At 42.3% G+C, this 23,055-nt stretch overlaps 1 protein-coding gene across 1 annotated transcript in view; it reads left to right on the top strand.

Annotated features, from left to right (window-relative positions):
- SLC9A4 (solute carrier family 9 member A4) overlaps positions 1-6,543 on the top strand; it is a 68,323-nt gene extending 61,780 nt beyond the window's left edge. Inside the window, exon 12 of the mRNA XM_015065183.3 lies at positions 3,370-6,543. Coding sequence (XP_014920669.3) covers positions 3,370-3,725 — 356 coding nt within the window. The 3' untranslated portion in view covers positions 3,726-6,543. The remainder of the gene's footprint in view (positions 1-3,369) is intronic.
- The last annotated feature ends 16,512 nt before the right edge of the window (positions 6,544-23,055 follow it).

Genomic DNA, 23,055 nt, shown 5'->3' with positions numbered 1-23,055 from the left:
ATTCTTCCACCCACCTCCCTTCTGGTACCCATCAGTTTGTTCTCTATAACTAAGAGTCTGCTTCTTGGTTTCTCTCTCTTTTTTTCCTTTGTTAATTTGTTTTGTTTCTCAATTTCCACATACGAGTGAATCATAAAGGATTTGAATATTCCATTGCGTGTATATACACCACATCTTCTTTATCCATTCATCAATCGATGGTCACTTGGGCTGCTTCCATAGTTTGGCTATTGTAAATAACGTTGCAGTAAACATAGGGGTGCGTACATCCTTTCAAAGTGGCACTTATTTGATCACTTATCCCTAATAAGTTTTCAAGAATTATAATAATCAGGGTTAGACTGAGATAGTTCTTAATGTGTCTCCGGGCACAATTATTTGAATCCACATTCCCCCCAAATTTGAAGTCTTTCTGCACCTGGACAAGTCAAGGAATGGCCAGAGGGCCTCTAGGGGAGAACACGGAGGGAGTGTTGGCATCCAGCAGGCAGTCCTTGACTAACCAGGCTGTGACTTGGGGAGCATTTGCCTTCCTCACTGTCCCCTGCTCTCCAGTGTTGGAGCATTCCTTACTCTAAATGTCTGGGGGCTCCACATACTCTTGCAATGCTCTTTTTCAAGGAGCCGAGGCTCACTTGGTGTTATAAGCAGAGATGGCCTTCCTAGACACCCCTCCTCTGCTCTGAGACAGCTTACAATCCATGTGGATTGGGAAAAAATGAAGACGGTGGTATTGACTGCATAACTCTGTGAATGTACTTAATGCCACAGAACTGGATGCTTCAAAATGGTTACAATGGGGGGGGGGGGGGAGATTAAAATGGTAAATTGTAAAGTACCATTATTAATTAAACAGAATTAAAACAAAACCATGAGGAGAGGCAAGAGAGGGGGCTATACCCCAGATCCGGGTCTCTAAAGAGCACACATTGTATGAGGTAGTCCAGTGTCAACCCCTGGGTATCAGGCTCTGCCTTGCCCTATGCAGAAGCACTGTTCTGCTTCTCCTTCACCTTGCCCCCGGGTGCCCAAGTCCAAATGTTAAAATGCAAGATAAAATAACAGATATGCAGATTTTGCTGCAAGGTCTCCATTGATCTCTCCCTGGAACTGCCGGCCTGAGTGCTGACCTGCGGGAGGTTGTGCAGTTGGGACAGAGCCCAGCCCCCACTCTTCCTCCTTCCTCTTCCACTTTCAGCTGCCCTCTTCCTCCCCTTTTGGACAGATCTACTGACTTGAGATGAGTGGAATCTTGCAAGTCACCTGCTCAAAACCCTTCTGAGTGCTTGGAACGCACTTTTCTTTTTTTTTTTAATTTTTTTTTCAACATTTATTTACTTTTGAGACAGAGACAGAGCATGAATGAGGGAGGGTCAGAGAGAGGGAGACACAGAATCTGAAACAGGCTCCAGGCTCTGAGCTGTCAGCACAGAGCCCGACGCGGGGCTTGAATTCACGGACCGCGAGATCATGACCTGAGCCGAAGTCGGCCGCTTAACCGACTGAGCCACCCAGGCACCCCGGAACCCACTTTTCAATAAGCAGAGGTGGTCAGGAAGCATCGGCTATGATCTTTGGGCTGAGGGGAGCATACACTCAGAAGGAGGGGTTGGAAACCAGGACAGGGCAGAGGAAAGTGAGCCAAAGAACTGCTCTTGAGGGCAGAAGCATCCAGGCCATTGTTTTCTTAAGTAATATTCCAAGCAGCAAAGAATCAAGAGGAACTCGTGTTCCAGGCCAGATGGTAGAGCACAGATTAAAGGGAAGTAATAAAAAAAATGGACAAATACACTTAACTAATTTTTTTTTTTTTTTAATTCAAAGCAGTTGATTCCTGTCCCCTATCCCCCTCAACTTCCAGGCTACCTTCTCAGGATAATTCAATCACATTTAGAAAAACATCAATTGAACAGGTTTTTTTAAATTTTTCTGATGACTAAATACCTTTTGTCATGTGTAAACCTCTGAGCATATTACTGTGGGGTTCTTCTTTTGTGTTGTGTTTTGTTTTTTTAGGAGGGAATGGAGAGTGGGGCAAAGAACCCTGCTTTCCGATTTAAAGTTCTTAAAATACTTAGAGTCTCGAGAGAATATTTAAAGGAAAGACAAGTTTATAAGGTTACAACTTGAGGAAATGAGAATCAACGAGATTTGTGAAAAATACTCCCTTGAAGATGGGTGCACAGGGAAATAGGGAAAAGGCAATGTCCTAGGCATCGAGGAGGCCCTTCGGAAGGTCATCTGAGAGGGGATGCCATGTAGATACCCAATGGCTTCCCTCCGCTCTTGGTGTACCCTTCCGACCCACATAGGGCATGTATCAGGGAGCCAGGCACAGCCTGGCAGAGAGCAGATGCACAGTGGGACAGACTCTGTGCACACTGCAGTCCCATCTTCTTCACCGTGTGATACTGAAAGTCATTTAACATCTCGAAACCTCAGCCACTTTACCTCTGAAATAAGGATGCTAAATTCACTCATCTCCAACGAATACGATAAGGACTAAATGGCACAACAGATATAAAGTGGTTAGCACAATGACAGGTGCATGATGAGTTCTCAATACATGGACATTCCTACCACTGTCGTTGCTGTCACGTGCCAGTGGAAATCTGTGCACCCTTTTACCTCTCTTGAAAGGAGGACATCTAATCACTCTTTTGTTTTGCCACACATGACTCTCTGCTGTGGCTCTCTCCTCTCCCTGTTCCATGATTGGCTATTTCAAGGTCAAAGGGATGAAACTCAGATCTCATGCTTTCTGGTAAGCACTGATTAAAAAACAAACCAACCGTTTAGAAGCTCATGGGTGACTCAGTTGGTTAGGTGGCTGTCTCTTGGTTTGGGCTCAGATCATGATCTCATGGTTCATGAGTTTGAGCCTCCGTGCTGACAGTGCAGAGCCTGGTTGGGATTCTCTCTCTCCCTGCCCCTGCCCCTGCTCGATCTCTCACTCTCTCTCTCTCTGTCTCTAGAAATAAATAAATAAACTTAAAAAAAATTTTCATATCATTGTTAGCCATGGAACCTTCGGTTTAGTGTTGGTCTTTGACAGTGCAATGCATCTTTGCGCCTACTGGCCACTTGATCTGCTTTTGTAAAAAAAAAAAAACAAAAAACTCTCTTACTTACCTGCGGGAGTCTAGCCTGATACACAGGTTTCCAGGCATTTCTATTTATTTATAACACGGCCCACAACAGGGCTTCTATTGGGTGCCCTCCTTGGGGCAGAGAAGATCAGCCAGGTGAATGTAAGAGTTAGAACATCAAGAAGGACTCTTCTTCACTCTGAGTTCTTGCCATGCAGATATGAAGTCTTCTCTCGGATCTTAAGTTGTGTTCTTTCCTCCTCTTGTCATATTTTCCTAGACAATGACAGCAGCGATTCAGAACTCCCATCCATCATGTTCAAAGCACACTCTCGAGCAGGGATACTTCAGGAAAGATGGCTGACGCAAGAGATAATCCCAATGAAGAGCTTACCCAGAGGAGGGAAACCATCCCACTTCGGTTATCAGAGAAACACCAGCCAAGAAGAGCATGATGGCAGGGGCAGAAGGGAGGCGCTACGGCCCAAACCGCTGTTCCACGCGGTAGATGAGGAGTTTGAATCTGGAGAGGAGAGTGGAGAGGAGACCTCAGCAATCAGATCCAGATGGTCAGGGGAGCACAGACCCACTAGGCAACATCACAGGTCCCACAGTCCTTTGCTCCAAAGAAAATAGTTTCATCATCCACACAGTAGTCTCCATGTATTTCAAGAGTCCATTTTCCTATTGTTGTGGAAGAAGGAGTTTCAGAGTTACGAAGAGAGCTACTGAGTTTATTTTTTGGAGCCTATGAGCCATACATCTATAAGAGGCACGGAGATTTTTTTTGGAGAAAAACGTGGAACAAACTTGCAGGCTCTGCTGTATTCTTAGCTGGTGTACTTTGTAGCTGAAGTCCCCAAGGGTGATAAATGTTAATCATCACAGGAATTATTACTAAAATTCCTAAAAGTCTGTGATCCATGAACTGTATTGTGATACAAGTATGATTGGTCAGTAATTCACCTTAACTGTATGCCTGTGCAGCTTATAATCAAGTTATAACTGGGAAAGGCCTGGGAAATCATCTGGCCCAACCCTCTGTGTTTACAAATAAGGACCTAAGGACACCTTTCCCAAGGTCATGTGGTGAGTTGCTGCTTTCACAAGCTGGTTGTCCTCCCTCCCAAGAGAATGTATTCAGTTTTGATTTTGATATGCACTATGCGATAATTATTTTTCTGGGGAAAGGTAAAATTTGCCATAACAATGCTATATTTAATCAGTAGCAATAATAGACAGATGTGATATGTAGTAGTGGATTAATTTGTGAACAATGGGCTTGTAATCTATTTTATAACTGGAATATTTATTTTAAAAGCAAAATAGCCATAAACAGGATGTAATAGCAACGACACGAACAACAGGTATTTATTAAATGTGCATTTGTAGGCTGCGGTACTGTGCCCTAGATTTTGAAACTCTTTCCCAGTTTAATTTCCATCAGGAAATTAAATCATTCCCCCAGACTTGACCTTGAACCTCTCACACTCCAGCTCACTGACTTTGCTAGATGACTTTATCTTTCTTCCCTTCTTGCCCTCTCTTCCTCTTTTCTCTCTGGGGGCCACCTATAGATGAACACATATTTATTAAGTGCTATTTATTGTGCCAAATGGCTGATCTATAACAATTAACCATAATATCCTTTATCATTACTATTTTTGACTTCTCTAGCCATCCCCAACTGATTCAATCCCATGCATCTTTAAAGGTTGTTTTCCAATGCACCTGGCTGCCTAGACCAGCTTTGATCCCCTTAATCAGAAGCAATGAAGTGATCCCCTTCCTCCTGGCTGTGCCCACACCACACTGGGTGTGTCACAGAACTTATCTGGTAATTACACTTATACACGTGTGTGTAACTACCCAGGTCTGCAGGACAGGGAGGATAGTTTGTCCATTTTAAACTTTATCCATTCATCAGTTGTGTTTCTTATCTCTTGGCCTTAGCCTTTTGCAAGTTTTGTTTTTTGTTTTTTGCGTTTTTTTTTTTTTTTTTAGCTTTTATCCATTTTTTGTCTTAGTTGTTACAGTGCCTTGTTCATGGTAGATCATCTATAAATGTTGGGGCAACAGTGCCCTTTTTTTACAGCTGAAAAGGAGGTCGGAGAAGATATGGTCAGACGTTCTTATTTTCCAGGTTACAAAGATGAGGTGTTGAGAAACTGGCTGGTGCCGCTTCAGGGGTTTAAAGGGTGTGGGCTTATTCTCTAGTGTAATCCATGGACACCATTGCCTGACAAAGGATATACGGCCTTCCCGGGACTTATAGTTTGTGAAGGGCATTTAACTGCCAGTGGTCACTGCTGTAGTGGTAGAAATGCCATTCAAAAGAGCCCACTTGTTTCTCCTCTTCTGAATCTGAAATATAAGCCTGCTTCTAAGTTGTCTCAATGTTTTAAATTATCTACTACCAGATAGTAGTAATCCGCCCAAAGGGACAGAAGTATTTATAAAACTCAGGGATCTCTGGGTTTGGTTTTTTGTTTCTTGTTTTTGTTTTTCATTTTTGTTTTCCCATTATTGCTTAAACAAACAAGCAGGCAAAGCAACGGAAAAACCTTATGACCCATGAGAGGGAGTCATGGAGTCGTTATCCTCACACTATAGATGAAGATACAGTGACAGAACGGTGGCGTCAGAAATCACCTTTACAAAGCCATATGCAAAGCCAATTCCTGCGAGGTAGAGAACACTGTATTCCTTGCTGGATTCTCCATATAACAAAAGAAATCCAAACTGTGAAGACCCCTTCCCAGAGCAGACAGCAAAGTCTAAGGATTAGTGGAACTTATCTGATTCTTCCGTTTTTCTCTGAGATGCTGGTGCCCTGTGGGAGAGGGATGGTGGGGCTTAGTGAATAGAAGGGAACTTGCCCTTTTAATTGGTAGCAGCCAAAATGAGTCATTTGCCCCGAGGCCGTCTGTTCATCTAGACAGTGTCTGGCCCTCGCTGCCTGAGTCTAGAAATTGGCCCTGGAACGCCTTCCCGAAACGTATGGTAGGTTGAGGGCCCTTGTGGTCCTGGTGGCTCTGGTAGCTTGGAGAGCTCATGGTGGACATGGCCTCTTTGCTTAGTCACCCAGGATCGTTTCAAAATGCAGTGTGATCTGATCTTCATTTCCTGGCGACAGCCCACGCTGGGGTTTGGTTGAGCGTGTGATAGGTGCCCCAAGAATGCTCTTGGGTATCAGTTTCACATCATGAGTTTTTCCAACAGGCACCAAGCCGTGCAGCAGAGAAAGTTCCCTCTGGAGTGCTGAGGGAGCTCTGCTGTTTACTCCCGACTCAGCTCGGGGAGAGGTTGGAGTCCCTCAAGGGGCTCTCCTGGGCCTGGCCGCTGGTCCACTGAGCCTCGCAGTTTGCCCTCTTATCTTCAACCTCGGAGAAGCCAACACACAACCCACAGAATCCTAGCTTCCCTCCATAAGTTTTTTTTCTTTTTTTCTTTTTCTTTTTTTTCTTACTTTCTCAAACCTGCTCCTATTGTGCGCCTCGGTGGTCTTTAGGTTTCAGTAACTTCCGAAATAGGGTAAAGTCGCATTTCCTTTCATGTATCCTATATGGCAGCTTTCTACCTGAAAGGTTTTCCACATGTTTGCTGGTGTTTGGGATGTGGCAGATATGTGTATTCACCCTGCCCAAACCTGACATGATGCCATGGGACCTCCCCGGTCTTTATCAGCCTCCTACCAGAGAAACAAACGTTGGCTGTAGATGGGAATGCGCCATGGCCGAGTAGTGATGACATTCCAGACACTTTGTCGCGCTTCCCCGCGGGCTTTTGCCTCTCTTTCGTGAAGGCCATATACTTTTGTGCTTCTCTTCTTAGAAAAAGTTAAAGGGTCATGGGAAGTAGGTCTGGAAATGCCACCAGAATTCAGTGATAGAATTATCATTCCTATATGTAAGAAGTGACTACTACTGCTCGGCTCTTTAGCCTACCATTTCGGTTTCAGCCTGCAGGGAAGCTTCTAGAACACTTCCTTGCCTATCTGGATGCCTGCCACTGAAATCATTTCGATTTTTAAATCAGTGTAGTTCAGAGCTCAGGCTCTGAAGTCAGACCACTTTTAGCTGTGGGGCTGTGGGCAGCCTGGTTATCTTCCCTAAGCTGAAATGTACTGATTGATAAATAAGGTGATAATCTTATCTACCTCAGAGAATGATCATGAGGGTCAAATGAGATAGTATTTGTAAAATTCTTAGCTTAGTGCTTGTTTTGTAGGAAGAGCTTGATCACTAACAGCTATGCTAATTTAGGCCAAAATGTATGTACTCGTGACAGGGGACATACATTCAATTAATTACATAAAGAGGTATAAATAATGGACACCTGAGACTTTTCTGAGAAGTAGTTTGAATGACATTATAGAGGATATTTGGGGCTATCCATCAATCAAGAGCAAAACCAGAGATCAGATCTGGATATGGATTCATGGTTTTCCGGCAAAGCTTATTGAATTTTTTTGTCATCACCTCAAAATTATTGTGTTTTCTTGTTTGGAGGATGGTGACCATGGTGTCCAATCCAAATCGCGGTTTATCCTCAAAGAGACAGTGAATTTAGAAGACCTACCTCTGTTTATCATGACAGGCACCCTGTGCAAAAAGGGACAATTGCTCTTTGTCGGGGAAACATTCAATGTGGTTTAATTCCTCAGCTTGGAGTCTTTTCCATAAGAGACCTCCTCTCCAAAGGAGTGATTATTTGAACTTATAAATATTAACTAGTTAAATAAGTGTTTAAGGATTTTCAGCATGGAAAAAAGTAGTTTCTATTACATTTGATAACTTTCTGAAATTAGGGAGAGTAGTTGTTTTGTTTTTCTCTTTATAAATAAAGTCAGTGAGTGTGTTGGTGTTATCTAGAATTTTTACAAATATATTTCATGTATGAGTAATACAGGTGGTTTCTTGTAGTTTTAATTTTTTTTTTTTTTTTTCATGACTAAACTCTGTCAAGTATCCTATTTGTAACTCCTCCTGAGAAAAGCCAGTAGTGCAGACAGAAAGCTTCCTTTTAGGACATCAGTCACTGCTAATTGTTAATTGGGCCATAAGCCGAGGGGAATAAAAGAGATGCCTGGATCAGCGCTAGTCACTTCTGTAATTAACAAGTGATATGTTGTTTCTCTGCGCACAATATTTGATTGAATAAATTCTTTTTCTTTCTGAGAGTCTAACCAGCTTCTGAGCCCAGGGTGCTCAAAGTGAGTATGATGGGTTTGAAATCGAAATTTCCATTGCCCAGCCTTCTTCCGGTTAGGGCTTATTCAACAAAGTAATCGGAGCCACGTTGTAAACTGAACCAAGACAGTCACTACTCTGTTTCCAGACATAGTGATACAGATCTTGAATTAAAATGGGTGGTCCTAAAATCAAGGTATATACCCTGTGTTCTAAGAGATCAGTCTTGAATAGAACAGTAATAATAGCCAATATTCATAGAGTGCTTACTGTACTTCAGGCAGTATTCAAAGTACTTTACCTACATAGATGCAGTGTCGTCCCATCTTAAAACAAGGTTCAGAGAGATCGAGTAACAGGTCCAAGGTCTCCCTGCTTCCAACAAAGACCTTGGGAACCAGGTCTATTTGGTTTGTAACCATTGACCTAAACTTTCTCCCTGAGGAGAATTAAGAATTTAACTTTTTCTCACTGGGGAAAGATCCAATGGAAAGAAACAGAGGACCTTCATCCTACCAAAAAAGAACTTGGCTTTAAAATGGACAAATAAATACAGTGGAAGCTGATGTGTTTGAAAAATCTGTTTTTACAAACTTAATGGATGATTATATCATGAGAAGAATTGATCATTTTTGGCATTGAGATTGTTTTCTGATAACAATTAAAATGTTTTGTGTCTGATTTTACATTGAGCTTTTTTGAATATCAATTATAAGTTGTTTCCAAAGAACTTTGTTCTTGATTCCCAAATGAGGTCCCAACCAAGCAGTCTCCACATGCTGCTTACCCGTGATGGAAATACAAACCAGCAACCCACTGAGAGGGTGGGAAGGGTTGGGAGAATGACCAACTATTGTTAAACTGCTAAACAACTTTAGTAGTTAAAGAGGTACACATATGCTTGGTAAGCATACCATTGATTGGAAACAAATTATGTGTCTGGCTTTTACTAGGAACTTTTCATATACATTTTAAAAAATTTAATTCTCATAACAGTCTTATGAAATAAGTATTATGATTATTATCCCCATTTTACAGGTGAAGAAACAGAGTCTCAGAAAAGCTTTCTTTCATCAAGGGCACACAGCTGATCCAAGTGTTCATCAAAGACACAAATGGCATTTAGAGCTGTCTGACTCCAAAGCCACTAATTTTTTTTTTTAATGTTTATTTATTTTTGAGAGAGAGAGGGAGACACAGAATCTGAAGCAGGCTCCAGGCTCTGAGCTGTCAGCACAAAGCCCGACACGGGGCTCGAACTCACGAACCTTGACCTGAGCTGAAGTCGGAGGCTTAACCGACTGAGCCTCCCAGGCGCCCCCCAAAGGCACTAATTTTATCCACTAAACTATAGTAGCACCTTCATAGCTTGCAACAGCATTGGGTAACCTAAAACACTGAGTAACCTAAAAAATGAATTCGCTGTTGGCCACCATCATTTGAATTCTTAAGGTCACTTCACTATATCGGGTAATCGTTCTGGTCTTGTTTACGCACTGCTTCCACAACCACAAGTTTCCTTGCTGTTTGGCTTGCTGTTCAAGTGCTAATTGAAGCTAACAGTGCCTGTGGCCAAATCATTGCTTCCAGGAGTCTGTATCTTAGATTAAGTCTAATGACATGAGAACGCGAATTATCTTTTAGCTGATTTTTATAATTCCAATATTTTTATTCCTTTGGACTTTATCCAATCGAGCCAGGTAGAAACTTTCAAAATAAGGGGTCACCTAGCACCGTGGCCCTGGACCCGTGGAAAGGGAAGGAAGGGCCCCACAGTGGTTCATTTATTTTGTTTCCTCACAGGAATTTCTCTGGGTAACTAAGAGCGAGTGAAACTCGGACTCTGGGTTTCACTGGCATACTGTTTCACCGGTGAAGGCTGCCCTTGTTTGGAGTTTGTGCTTGTCCTAGACCTGGCTCAGGACGCAGCCCTATTATCTAACTGTGCCATCTTCCAAAGGGGTTGTGTGTATGGGCAGGGGGGATGTCCCAGCCTTACCAATGCAGAAGTAAAAACACCAATCTGAAAAAGGAAAGGGAGGATAAATGTTCTGTCCTCCAAAATAGAGATAGTCTTAAAACAAGAGGACAAAGGACAGGTCCTCACCAGGGCTACGCCCACGCCCACGGGAAAGGCACACAGAGCAGGGCAGTCCAAACCAGCAGTCGTGAGAGCACGAGGCTTAGCAAACAATGGTTGCTGTACTCCACCCACGCCCCTGGAGCTGAATTTCAAGTTCTGAATTTAGACAATACAGCTGGAATTTCTGCAGCGTCACTCCGTGACACTCGGGGCTCCAGGCAGCTCTTGTTAAAAATATCTGGACACACATTGCAAGAACGAAAATGAATATTTGAAAAGGAAAAGACATCTACGGTGAGTTGGCAGGAATTCTTCCAGGCAGGATGAAAGGAAATAGTTATTTGGAGAGTACCTTCAAGCAGGTTAGAAGTTTCATAATGGCTTGAAGAGGTAGGATGAATTTGTCGGGGGAAAAAAAGATAGGATTATGGTTGTATCACATTAGACCCTTCCTCGCATTTAGGGTAGACTCAGGAAACTTTCATTCACAGAAAGGTAACTTTAAATTTGATAGATTATTTGCAAGGCTTGGTGTACCGCCCACTGTTCTCTTCTAGACCATAAACTCTTTGGATGTCAGATATAAAGAAAGCCTTGGGAAATGTTGCTGCATCGATGTGTCCCTAATAAATGGTAAGATATAAAAATCTTAGAGCAGTGGTCAAATGTTGGCTTAACACCACAGGATCAGTCCTTCCAGGGCTGCTGAACACTCCAGGATTGTTACGTTGACACAGGTCACCCGGAAGTTGGCTCTCCTGCTGGGCATTACCACCTGCCTGGGGTACCACCTGACCTGACAGCCTCCTCCTCCAACAGAGCAACATAGATTCAGAATCTCAGAATTGGAAGGTTCGGATTGCTTCCCTCAGTACTTACGTGATGCTGATCAAGCCCTTTAACTTCCCCAGTTAGTTCCACATCACTAAATAAAGAGCAAAGACATCTACTCTACCTACCCCGTGAAGGCAGTGCGACTCTGGAATGAGGCCAACTCTGAAATATGGATCCCTGCATCAGTCTTGATCAAGCAGAAAATCTGGGGGGTTATGAAAGAGCTGGAGGAGGAAATCTAACATCATGTTTAAGAGCTGGAATACAGGAAGGGCGTCTAGGTGGCTCAATCGGTTAAGTGTCCGATTTCGGCTCAGGTCTTGATCTCACAGTTTGAGTTCGAGCCCCTGGTCTGGCTCTGTGCTGACAGCTCAGAGCCTGGAGCCTGCTTTGGATGTTGTGCCTCCCCTCTCTCTGCTCCTCCCATGCACATGCTCTGTCTCTCAATAATAAATAAACCTTTAAAAAAATTTTTTTAAAAAGAAAAAAGAGCTGAAGTGCAGGAGTAAAACGAATCTGAATCCTTTCCTGTGGTTTTGTAAAACTTTACTTAGGCAACATGCTTATGTTCTCCCAGCTGTTAGTGGAGTGTCTGATGTAGTTACTGCACTAAAAACTTTACCTGTTACCATAACGAAGGAGTTAGCATCGTTTTATGGTGAAACATGTAGGCGCTGGAGTCAGATGACCTAGACCCTGGAAAGGGGCAAATGTTTTTTTAAGAAGTAACGTCACAACTCTCAGAAATAAAATGCACACTTGTTAAAGATATATTTAACTCCTTAATTCATGAGGGAACCAATACAATGTCTCTAAAGAATTCCCAACACCACACATTTAAGAGGCAGTCAGGAATACAAAAATGAACGGCTAGATGCAAAATAAGTTTTTGACATGGTGGGAAGAAAAATCAGTCATCTTTTCACCTGACAGAATGCACTTGCATATCTACAGACACGAATTATTTTCAATGCTATCAGTTTTCTACAGTTTACAGAATTGAGATGAGCTGACAGACAACAAAATAATTCAAAGACAATGAAAGCCTAAAACGGTAGTGGTTGGAGCAGGTTGAAGTTAATCTAGAAACAAAATGACATATTTTTTTGCACCTTAATATTGTGAACTTAAATTCCCATTTGCTAAAAACTCACGGGAAACGCTATAACCGAGAAAATTCCAGTTTCTTGATAAGCCTCATCTACATTACTGCCTACTGTTCAGATTTGCAACTAATTCAAATCTGACTCCTTTGTCTTAGGCTTTTAAAAAAAAAAATTAATGTTTATTTATTTTTGAAGGAGAGAGAGACAGAGCACCAGCAGGGGAGAGACAGAAAGAGAAGGAGACACAGAATCCGAAGCAGGCTGCAGGCTCTGAGCTGTCAGCACAGAGCCCAGTGTGGGGCTCGAACCCACGGACCGCAAGATCACGACCTGAGCGGAAGTTGGACGCTTAACCGACTGAGCCACCCAGGTGCCCCCATCTTATGCTTTCAATAGATTTGACACTTAACGAACCCATGTGGTATACTGATCCAGCTCAGTGGCCTTCATGTGATTATTCCTGATTGTGACAGCCAATGTCTTAGGCTATAGTTTGTCTTATTGCCTGTTTAAAACTTTCTTACCCCATGAGTTATCTCTATGTTTGTTTTTAAGCTACTCCCAGCTTTTGCAAAACTGTCCTAAGATTACAAAGTTTTCTCCTATTTCATTATTGACTGTTCGTTTCATTTGGTATGTTGGAAAAAGCATCGGTGTAGGGTGTGTTAATGTTGTATCCAATTACAGCTGTGTAACATTCCAACTGTGGGAACTTAGACAAACTACCATAACTCTTTGAACCTTGTTTATTGATATACAAAATGGAAACAAAAATATTTCCACTGAGGTGAGAAATAAATAAAATAATGCATGTAAAACCCCAGGCAAAGAGTATATAGCGGGCCCTAATGAAAAAAAAAGAAGAAAAGAAAAAAAAAAATAGCTCCCCTATCCTCCATTTATCCATGAAGAGTGTGTGTGTGGTTATTCCATACTTACACCATGATTTGGCATCATTGGATTTTTTTTTTCCTTTAAAAAGTAGCATTCCAGACCATTTGGGAGAAAATTACTAAGTTTTGGGGAAGATATTAATGAAGACAACAATTAAGGTGAGAGGATAGATAGGAAGACCCAACATAATACAGTAATTCTCCCTGAATGTATCTATATTTAATAAAATTTAAGTTAAAATATGAACATGTCCTAATGTGGAATTTCTCAAGACTTAAAAATTTTAAATTTAAAAGACTATTTATAAATGTATATAAAAGTGCAGTCTCAGGATAGACCAGACAAAGACGAAGACAAAGAAGAAGTAGAAGGAGGGGTGCCTGAGTGGCTCAGTCAGGGAAGCATCCAACTCTTGGCTTCAGATCAGGTCATGATCTCATGGCTCATGAGTTCAAGCCCCGCATGGGGCTTGACACTGACACTGTGGAGCCTGCTTAGGATTCTTTCTCTCCCCTTTCTCTCTGCCCCTATCCCACTTGCTCACTCTCTCAAAATAAATAAACTTAATTTTTATTTATTTATTTTTATTTTTATTTTTTTTTGTAAAGGAGGAGGATGGAGGAGAAGATCTGAAGGACTAGTCAAATCATGTCTCAAATCTTTTTATAAATCTGTAGCAATTAAGGGAGTATTAGTGAAGGGATAGATACACTGACCACTAGGACAACACCAAAAGACTCCAGAAATGAACTCACACATACTTGGAAACATACTATCAACAAATGATCCTGAGACAACTGCCATCTTTCATCATATGTAAAAATGACTTTTCAAATACATCTGCTGTGCTCACTCATTGAGAGCAGCCCAGGGTAAATATGGCCTGGTTTGAGACTCTCATGGTTTATGGGTTCAAGCCTTACATCAGGTTCTGTGCTGACAGCTCAGAGCCTGGAGCCTGCTTCAGATTCTGTGTCTCCCTCCCTCCTCTCCCCTCCCCCACTCGTGCGCGCGCTCTCTCTCTCTCTCTCTCTCTCTCTCTCTCTCTCTCTCAAAAATGAATAAACATTAAAAAGAGAGAGAGAGACAAGGAACCACTCCCACTTCTATCTCTGATTCCTGGATCCATGTATTCAAGTAACAATTATCACAAAGTCACATATTGATGATTAGTTCAGCCTCTGTACCACACAGTCTTAAGACTATAACCCAAATTTGCGAAGTGGTTTCTCCCAGCTGGCTCCATAACTGAGTCTTCAATTGACTATTCCACTATTCTGCTTCTGGATAGTGGGATATATGATAAAATTGGTGAATTATGTTGGTTTCAGCATACTGTATCATTTATTTTACTATACTGAGTTTTGTCAGGACAGTGTTTTGTGAAATATTGTGATTATAAATAAGTAAATACCATGACTATAAATAAATAGCATGGCTTCTAGAAGGATGCAAATCAAGGTAAATAAATTCATTCCAGGATAAATGACTAGGGAATGGCTGAGGGAGAAGCTGCATAAATCTTTCCCTTCATAAAAAACAATGAAAATACTGGCAAAATTATCAAAATTATCTTCAGAGCTCTGACAATGGGCTGAAAGCTTACAACAATCTGAAGATCATTTGTTTATCCAAGAAAAACTACTAGTTCTTGGCAAGAATAGCAGATTTTGTGGGGTTTCATAGGGCTTACTCCAAAAAGCTCCATGACCAGAGAATTGTCTGACAGCTCCTTGGAAAAGTCCAATTCATAGGGCCTGTGTTATTTGGCCTGATTCAGTCCTTGTTCAGTGGGAAGAACTCTATCTTCAGTTTGTTTGTCAAATACAATCAGCAGGAATTGTTCAATATCACAGCTGCCTAAGGCTCTGAGATACCAGCCACAGTAAACAATTACTAGCCAACAATTTGAAAGGAAAATCTGGGAAATGAGATATCCATAGAAACTTAAAAAGGCTATGACCTATTCCTGGGGATTTACAAGTCCTCACACATGTGCAGAATAGACACGAGACAGTCCTGGTTACTGCCAGCTATCTTTAAATACCTACACAAGCAGGAAATAAAGCGTAAGTCAGACTTATAAACTGCCTGAGCATTGAAAGCTTGAGTCATCGAACACATGTATTACAACTACAAGGATTTTGGTTATTTTGCCATTTGACTGGATACGTTGGCGATTACATTGATGGCATGCTGATAAGGCTAGGTGACCAGAAAATATCAAGGAACATTGATGTCTTGTTAAGACATACATGTGTAAGAGAACAGGTGACTCAAGCAATGAAAATTTAAGGGTCCTACAGGTCAGTGCAGTTTCTCAGGTCAGTAGTCTCAGGCAGGTTATTCGTTCTTACATTCATCAGGGTCCTATCAAGAAACCACGAAATCCTCAAATATTGGTAAGTAAGGATTTCTTAATGAGGAATCTATTTAGAAAGGTGAAGACAAAGTTAGGAATATCAACAAGGGATGGTGAAGTACCCTTGGGCTACCAAAGGACGGAAGTCTTCTCTATCCCTAGACTAAAGGCTTCTAGAAATAAAGGGTCCATGCCACCTGCTTGTGCAGTTTACTTATGCTCTTTGGCCCTGTCCTGCCTGATCCCAGGTGTACCAATCCGATATTTTGCTCGTTGCTTGGCCTACCTAAACTTCTGGTTCAATGGGGTCAGAAAGAACTCAGCTCATGATAGACAATTTGGCAACATAGTCACTTGATGTCTTGTGGTGAGAAGCTGTGAGGTCCCAGCAGCACGCCAACATTTTTAAAAGCTGTTTTTAAAACGATGTGTCATTTTGTGTGGCACATGGTGTGATTCTTCTACACCATCCTGCCGTAAAACCTATAGAGCATCTTTTATCACTAGGTATCTCTAATTCCACAGGGTCTGCTGATGTAGCAAGGCTGCTTATCCCACTGCCTGGAGCTGTTGAAGAGCCCTTCTGACCTGAGTCCCACTCAAAGCTGGCAGCCTTCTGTGTTACTTGATAACTGGATCAGAGACACATTCCCAAGTGTGGAATACACTGCCTCGGAAACCCAGAGAAGCCTACCAGACCTTGAGGTGGCTTCTTAGTGATGAGAGGTACAAAACAAAACATTCTGTCCTTTCAGTTGGAAGGGATTGTCTCGGTATGCCCCAGATCTTCGGGGCATAAATACTTCACTGATGTGGCAGATCCCTGAACCTTCGTATTGTTTCATCTCCCAACTTCTGCTGTCCATGCATCTTATCGAGGCTTCCAAAAACGTGCCACTTCTTGCTCATCCAACCAATTAGAACGATGTCATTATGATGTTTTATACATAAGACCCATAATCATAAGATTATAAGACCCAGCTCTCTTCAGATTATGACAGAGGAATAGAGAGTTAACATAGCCTTGGGGCAAGACCATATACATATACTGATGTCCATCCCATGAGAATACAAACTGGTTTTTGGTTCTCCTTCCGAGTAGGGTTGAAAATATACACATCCAACAGTGGATGGCTGCCTATATTGTACCTGAGTCCATGTTATCAGCTCTACCAGATAGTACCACATACAAGTAGCAGTTGCAATTGGGGCAACTCTTTGTGTGAATTTGCAATAATCCACTATTAACCTCCAGTATTTATATGCTTTTTATAGGAACCAGATTGGTGAATTAAGTGGAATATTATTGGGACCACACTCACCATATCACTTAGGTCTTTAAGGGTGGAATTAATCTCTGCCATGTACCATGAGTTTTTAATTTAATATCTTGGCCACAGAGAGGGGTGTTAGAAGCTTCAGCTTGGATTTCCAAGCTATGCTAGCATGGGTCCAGGAAAAAGTGTGGGGTTCTGCCAACCTCCAACACATATGCTTTAATTATAGATTAGGCGATTATGGAAAGGGCCACTGGGTGGGTCTATGGAGACAATGGACCCATAGGAAGATGAACATGGGTTAGGAATCAATTTATTACTTTGCTCCTGTATATCCCCACTTTAACAGGTAAGTCATGATGATCCTTCAGATCTCTGGGTATTAAGGTCAAATCAGACCCTGCCTGTGTCCAACAGTCCTTGAAATATCTGGGTACCCTTCTGTTCCCAGTGGATGGTTCCCTGAGTAAACGACCATAGGTCCCTTTACAGAAGGACTAGGAAATCATCCCATGTATACTTGCTCCAGGGTTACAAAGTAATTGATTTGGGGGATCTGACCTCTACTTTAGTCCTTGGGTTCTTGTTCTGAAATCTGGCTCAGTTCTGAAAACTGGCAAGTAATGGTCATGTTTATTTGGGTAGTGTGATAAACTGAGTAATGACTCCCAAAGGTGTCCACATCCTGATCCCCAAAACCTGTGAATGTGTTACCCTTTTTGCCGATATGATCAAGTTAAGGATATTGATACTGGGAGATTATCCTGGATTGTTCAGGTGGACCTAATATAATCACAAGGGTCTTTATAGAGGGAGGCAGGAGGGTCAGACTCAGAGGAACAGATGAGAGGCTGGAGGATCAAAATCAGAGAGAGATTTGAGGATGCTATGGTGCTGGCTTTGAAGATAGAAGGGACCATGAGCCAAGGGATGCATGTGGCCTCTAGAAATTGGAAAAGGCAAGGAAATGATTCTCCCTTAGAGCCTCCAGAGAGAACTACCACTGCCAACACCTTGATTTTGACTCAGTGAGACCCATTTCAGACTTCTGACTTTTAAAATTATAGGAGAATGAATTAACATTTGTTCAATCCATTAAATTGGTGGTAATCTGTTACAGCAGCAGTAAGAATCTAATACGAGCAGCTTCCATCAGACTCCTGAATCATTCATCCTTAATACTTGGTTAGAGATATTGAACGGTACCTTTGTTCATTGCCCCCCCCCCCCATCAGACCCCAAAGCAAGATAGATTCCCTTCTAAATGCCTTCTCTGTAGCTCTCTGCAGGCCAGACCCACAGCCTGCCACTCCAGTCTTCAGGCTCATCACATTTCCTCCACTTGTCTCTCCTGGTTTGGGATCGTTTCCTCCTCATTGTCATTAATGAGTCTTCTCTCATCAGGCTTCCCTGTAAAGGATAATGACCACTGAGCTTCTCAGTGGTGCTGTTGCCCTCTCAACAGGACGTTCTTTATTGGTTAGTAGATGGAGTGTCTTGCAGAAGCTCCAACAGAGAACCAAGTTGGCTGGTGGTTGGTTTCTGGCTTTTCATGATCGATCCATTCACACATTGCCAATTCTTTGAGCCTTTTGATCCCCGCCCCCAACCCCCCCGGGCTTTTATCACTTGCCATAGAAGTTTGGGCATTTTTACTTGACTTAATATGGAACATCACTTTCTCTAGGATTTCAGGAGCTAACCTGCTTGCTTCTTAGCACCATCTCCCAAACTCTTGCTAGGACGTTAAATCCTGAATGACAGGAGAGTGCTTCTATATTTATAAACCTCTTTGATCAAACTTTATGCACCCCTCACCTCCCTGATGCAGCACCCTCGGGACCTGGTCCCATACATACTCCACTGGCTCCTACCAGTGCATGAGGTCTAGGTCCTGCTGCTCACTTGGGGTGTGCTCGCTTTCCGCTTTCTCAGGTCTAGCACTTCCCCAGCTGGGCAGTGTTGAGAACTAATACTACCTACTGGTACGGTGGCCAGGAGGAGAGATGAAGGTAGCTCATGAGGGAGCACATGTAGTCTTCCAAAGCAGAGGCCTCAATACCATCTTCAACCAAAGGTGGGGCGGGGTGGCACTGGCATTTGGGAGAGAATAGTGGGCCATTCCAATAGGCTCAGAATTCAGAGAATCTGCCACTCAAGACGTTCAGGTTCACAAGCCCTGATGTCTCAGAGCCAACATTTCTTTATCGGGACCCCGATCTTGGGGATTCCTGGGATTGAGAATTCAAACTCTGTGGAGTTCTGCTATTTCTGTTATTAAGTTCTGAGTTTGAGCCTCAGCTTTTTCTGCTGTCTAGCTGCAGGAGGTAAGAATGTCTTTAGAGCCTTCCAAGGAGGCTTCTGGTTTCATATTTTGTATTAAATTGGTAATTACCCTCAGAATTTCACTACTTCTTCCTAATTCACGAATGGCATTCACAAATTGCCATCTAATCTCATTTTCCTTATAATTACTACTTCCCTATGCCCCTGAAATACCTAAACTATTGCCCCTGCCTGTGTGTCTCCTTCCACTGGTATACAGTCCCAGTACATGACCATTGAAAGTTTTAATAGCTACACAATAACAGCATGCCAAGGGCTATGCCACCATCATGTATGAGGACTTTATTGCCAACTGATGGGTGATACAGCTCCAAAGTCTCATTTTGAGTCTAATTCCTAGGACCAATCCTGGCACCAACTGTCATATGCCTGGTTCCCTAAGAAATGGGCTCTGAAAAGCAGATTTGCATAGAGGAATCTTAATAGAGTGTTCCCAGGAACACCTGTGAATGAGTAAGAAAAGATAGGGATTGGGCAGAAGGAGACATTTAACTGTGATAGAATTGCAACCAAGGCCTTTGCCAAAGTCACGAGGGAGTCTTAAGCTGAGATAGCTCTTGAGAGATGACCTGAACTAAAGCAAGAGGGCCAGGCTGTTATACCTCCGCTAAGACCCATCACTAGAGGTGGGCTGCCCTGAAAAGAGGTCATAACCTTGGAGGAGGCAACTTTCTTAACTAAGGGTGTTTCTCTGGAAGGAATAACTGCAAACCTTCAGCAGGTGATAGCCATGCCTCTGTCCTAAAGGAGGTTCTGAAGGGTGCACAGTGTCTACCATGTCCACAAAGCTCTCAAACAGTCTAAGAAGACGAGCGAAATGGGGAAATGAAAGAAATCACCATCCTTGCACGTTTTAAGCTTTGAAAATGGCACTAATATTTGTGATTTCCCCTAGGAATATAGTGTTAATATCAGTTGACAATTTTGCACAGGAGGAGAAGCACCTATCATGCTCTTTCATGATGTAGTGGCCCCCACTTGATGAATCAAGGAGCCAATTGTTTTTTTTTTTTAATTTTTTTTTCCAACGTTTATTTATTTTTTTTGGGACAGAGAGAGACAGAGCATGAACGGGGGAGGGGCAGAGAGAGAGGGAGACACAGAATCTGAAACAGGCTCCAGGCTCTGAGCCATCAGCCCAGAGCCTGACGCGGGGCTCGAACTCACGGACCGCGAGATCGTGACCTGGCTGAAGTCGGATGCTTAACCGACTGCGCCACCCAGGCGCCCCAGTATTTTAATTGTTCATTCAGGATCTGGAAAACTAACCACAGATAGATTCATAGATCTAGTGGGTCATCAATCATTGGAGTCTGACAAAAATTCCACGTCTTGCTTTACCTCATAAGCCCCTATTTTGACTAGTTTTCCACTGTGGAATTTGAAATTTGCAGGAATGAAAGTTGTCTCAAGGACCCATGTCCAACAATTCCCTACATTTTTCTTTCTCTCCGACACAATCATAAGAAGAATACCTACAACTTTCTTTGGGAAATATTAGGTGGAAGTTTAATGTGTGTGTGGCTTCGATTTCTCACAGGACACTCAAGTGTACCTGGTCTCCCCTTTATTCAAGGGCCTCTGGGTTTGTGAACTGAGTTAACTCTGAAAATTAGTAAGTGGCCATGAATCTACTGTGGTGATCTAATAGACTCAGAGTTTGAAGGGATCACAAAGGAAATTAGCAGGTTTCCCTACTAATTCAACCTAGAACCCAATCATCAATCAATGACTGCCAAAGACCTCTGAAGATCGGACTGTTCTCATAACGACACCAACCAATCTGATGATCACGGTAACAGCAGCTACCCTGTGTGTGGTTAGTAAGCACTGCTCTTTGGTCTCTGTCATTTCAAGAGTTCATCACCCACTTTGACCTCAGGAAGCCCATCTGAAAGCCAATATCTCCCAAACATATCTATGGCCTATGGAAATGGCCATTGCACTGCTTTTTAAGGATGCTGGTGTTCCCTTCATCATGGTGAAGAGAAGAACTTCAGAGTTTTCTTTCAGGGACAGAGCTATGGTTGGGGTAAAAAGTAACACAGGTACGTCCACAACACTGACTGTCTTTGGAATCCTTTCGTAGGTACCAGTGAATTTCTGTCCTCCGAACTTCATTCAGTGTAGACCATGAATGAATTCAGATGTCAGCCAATGCAATGAGCAAATAGCGCTCAAGCAAGTACATTGAATCTAGAATCTCTGGAAAAGTGCATCTGTATCAAAGTCATCTTGATCTAAAATTGTATTTCTTCCTCCTTAATCTGGAACCCTGTGAATTTATGGCCATGGAAATACTTTTCACATTTAATCAATGTAAACTAGAATATATCTTGTGATTACTTAGGGAGGAAATCTCTTGAGATTGGCCCCCTGTGCGATGCTAGGACATGATAAAATCCTGTGGTGATAAAGGTGGCTCTCCTTTGCAAAACACCTACCCCAGTTAGATCATTGTATGGTCTTCAAACCTAGTAGGACTTTATCATGCAGAATGGAAGGAATTGCCTCTTCTGTCTAGGAGATTCAATGGAGTTTTGTAGTTTGGGGCATTTTGAATGACTCAAATATTCCTTGCTATGCCCATTCAAATTTTCTGCATCTCACTCTTTCCCAAGCAAAGTCTATGGTCTCACATAATAAAACTTGTGAGTTGTGAATTCAAGTGACGTGTTCATTAAATAATTCATATAGTTGTTAAAAATAAGACAATAGGCCCCACGTAGAGCCGCTCATGCTAAGCCCCACATCACCAAACTGAGACTTAGCTAAATTACACTTTCAGCTCTCCCAGAAATGGAATCTTATATCACTTAATCAGGAATCCCTTGATCAGCACTAATTAGGTAATTTGCCTGACAGACCCCTGCTCTCCCGTAAAGCAAAATGACCTTACTAGAACCAATTTAATTTTTTGCCTAATATAACTTCTTTGTTCCTGTTCCCCTCTGCCTGTGGAAGTGTTCCTTTGTACAATTCCTTGGAAACACCTCTCTATCAGCTCGACTGGATGCCACCTGATTCATGAATCATTGAATAAAGCCAATAAGATTTTAAAAATTTACTCACTTGAATTTTGCATCTTAACATGGTCAAGGAGTTTGTAGTTTTCAGCTGTGTTTACTGTTGTAGGTCTTTATGTCCAAAACATTTTCTTAGGACAGAATATGCTGTATTCAGAAAATTTAAAATGTAAACCTAATCTTGTTTTCCTTTACATTCTCCAGCACAGTTGGAAGTAGCAGCCCACCTATTATGGACTTCCTCAGGCCTTCCTCTCTGCCCTAAGGCAGTGCCCACTTAGTCCTCCAAGGCCTGTCTGTAATGGGCATGTTATTCAGGGTGAGCACTGATGGCCTTAGAAGAAATTCTTCCAGGGACACCTGGGTGGCTCAGTCAGTGAAGCATCTGACTTCGGTTCAGGTCATGATCTCATGGTTTGTGTTTTGAACCTCACTTCGGGCTCTGTGCTGACAGCTTGGAGCCTGGAGCCTGCTTTGGATTCTATGTCTCTCTCTCTCTCTCTCTCTCTGCCCCTCACCCGCTCATTCTCTGTCTCTCTCTCTCTCTCAAAAATAAACATTAAAAATTTTTTTCTTAAAAAAATGTTTCCAGCATTGCATGAAATGGACTACCAGAACCCCATTTTCTTATTCTTGTCAATTCTTTCTGTTTCAGAGCAGGCCAGACAAGTTTCTTATTTAAGCAAAGGCTTGTCCCTGCACCCACCGCTGGTAACAATTACTGAATAGGTTTAGGATCTCAGTCATAAGCAACAGAATCCACTATCTAGTTTCCAGGAAATATATTAACTGACATTCAGCAGCTCATAGTATCATTGGGAGAGAAGGAGAAATGGGTCTGGTGTT

Source organism: Acinonyx jubatus, chromosome A3 (genome assembly GCF_027475565.1).
Source record: "Acinonyx jubatus isolate Ajub_Pintada_27869175 chromosome A3, VMU_Ajub_asm_v1.0, whole genome shotgun sequence".
Classification (NCBI taxonomy): domain Eukaryota; kingdom Metazoa; phylum Chordata; class Mammalia; order Carnivora; family Felidae; genus Acinonyx; species Acinonyx jubatus.
This window is presented reverse-complemented; position numbering and strand designations above follow the sequence as displayed.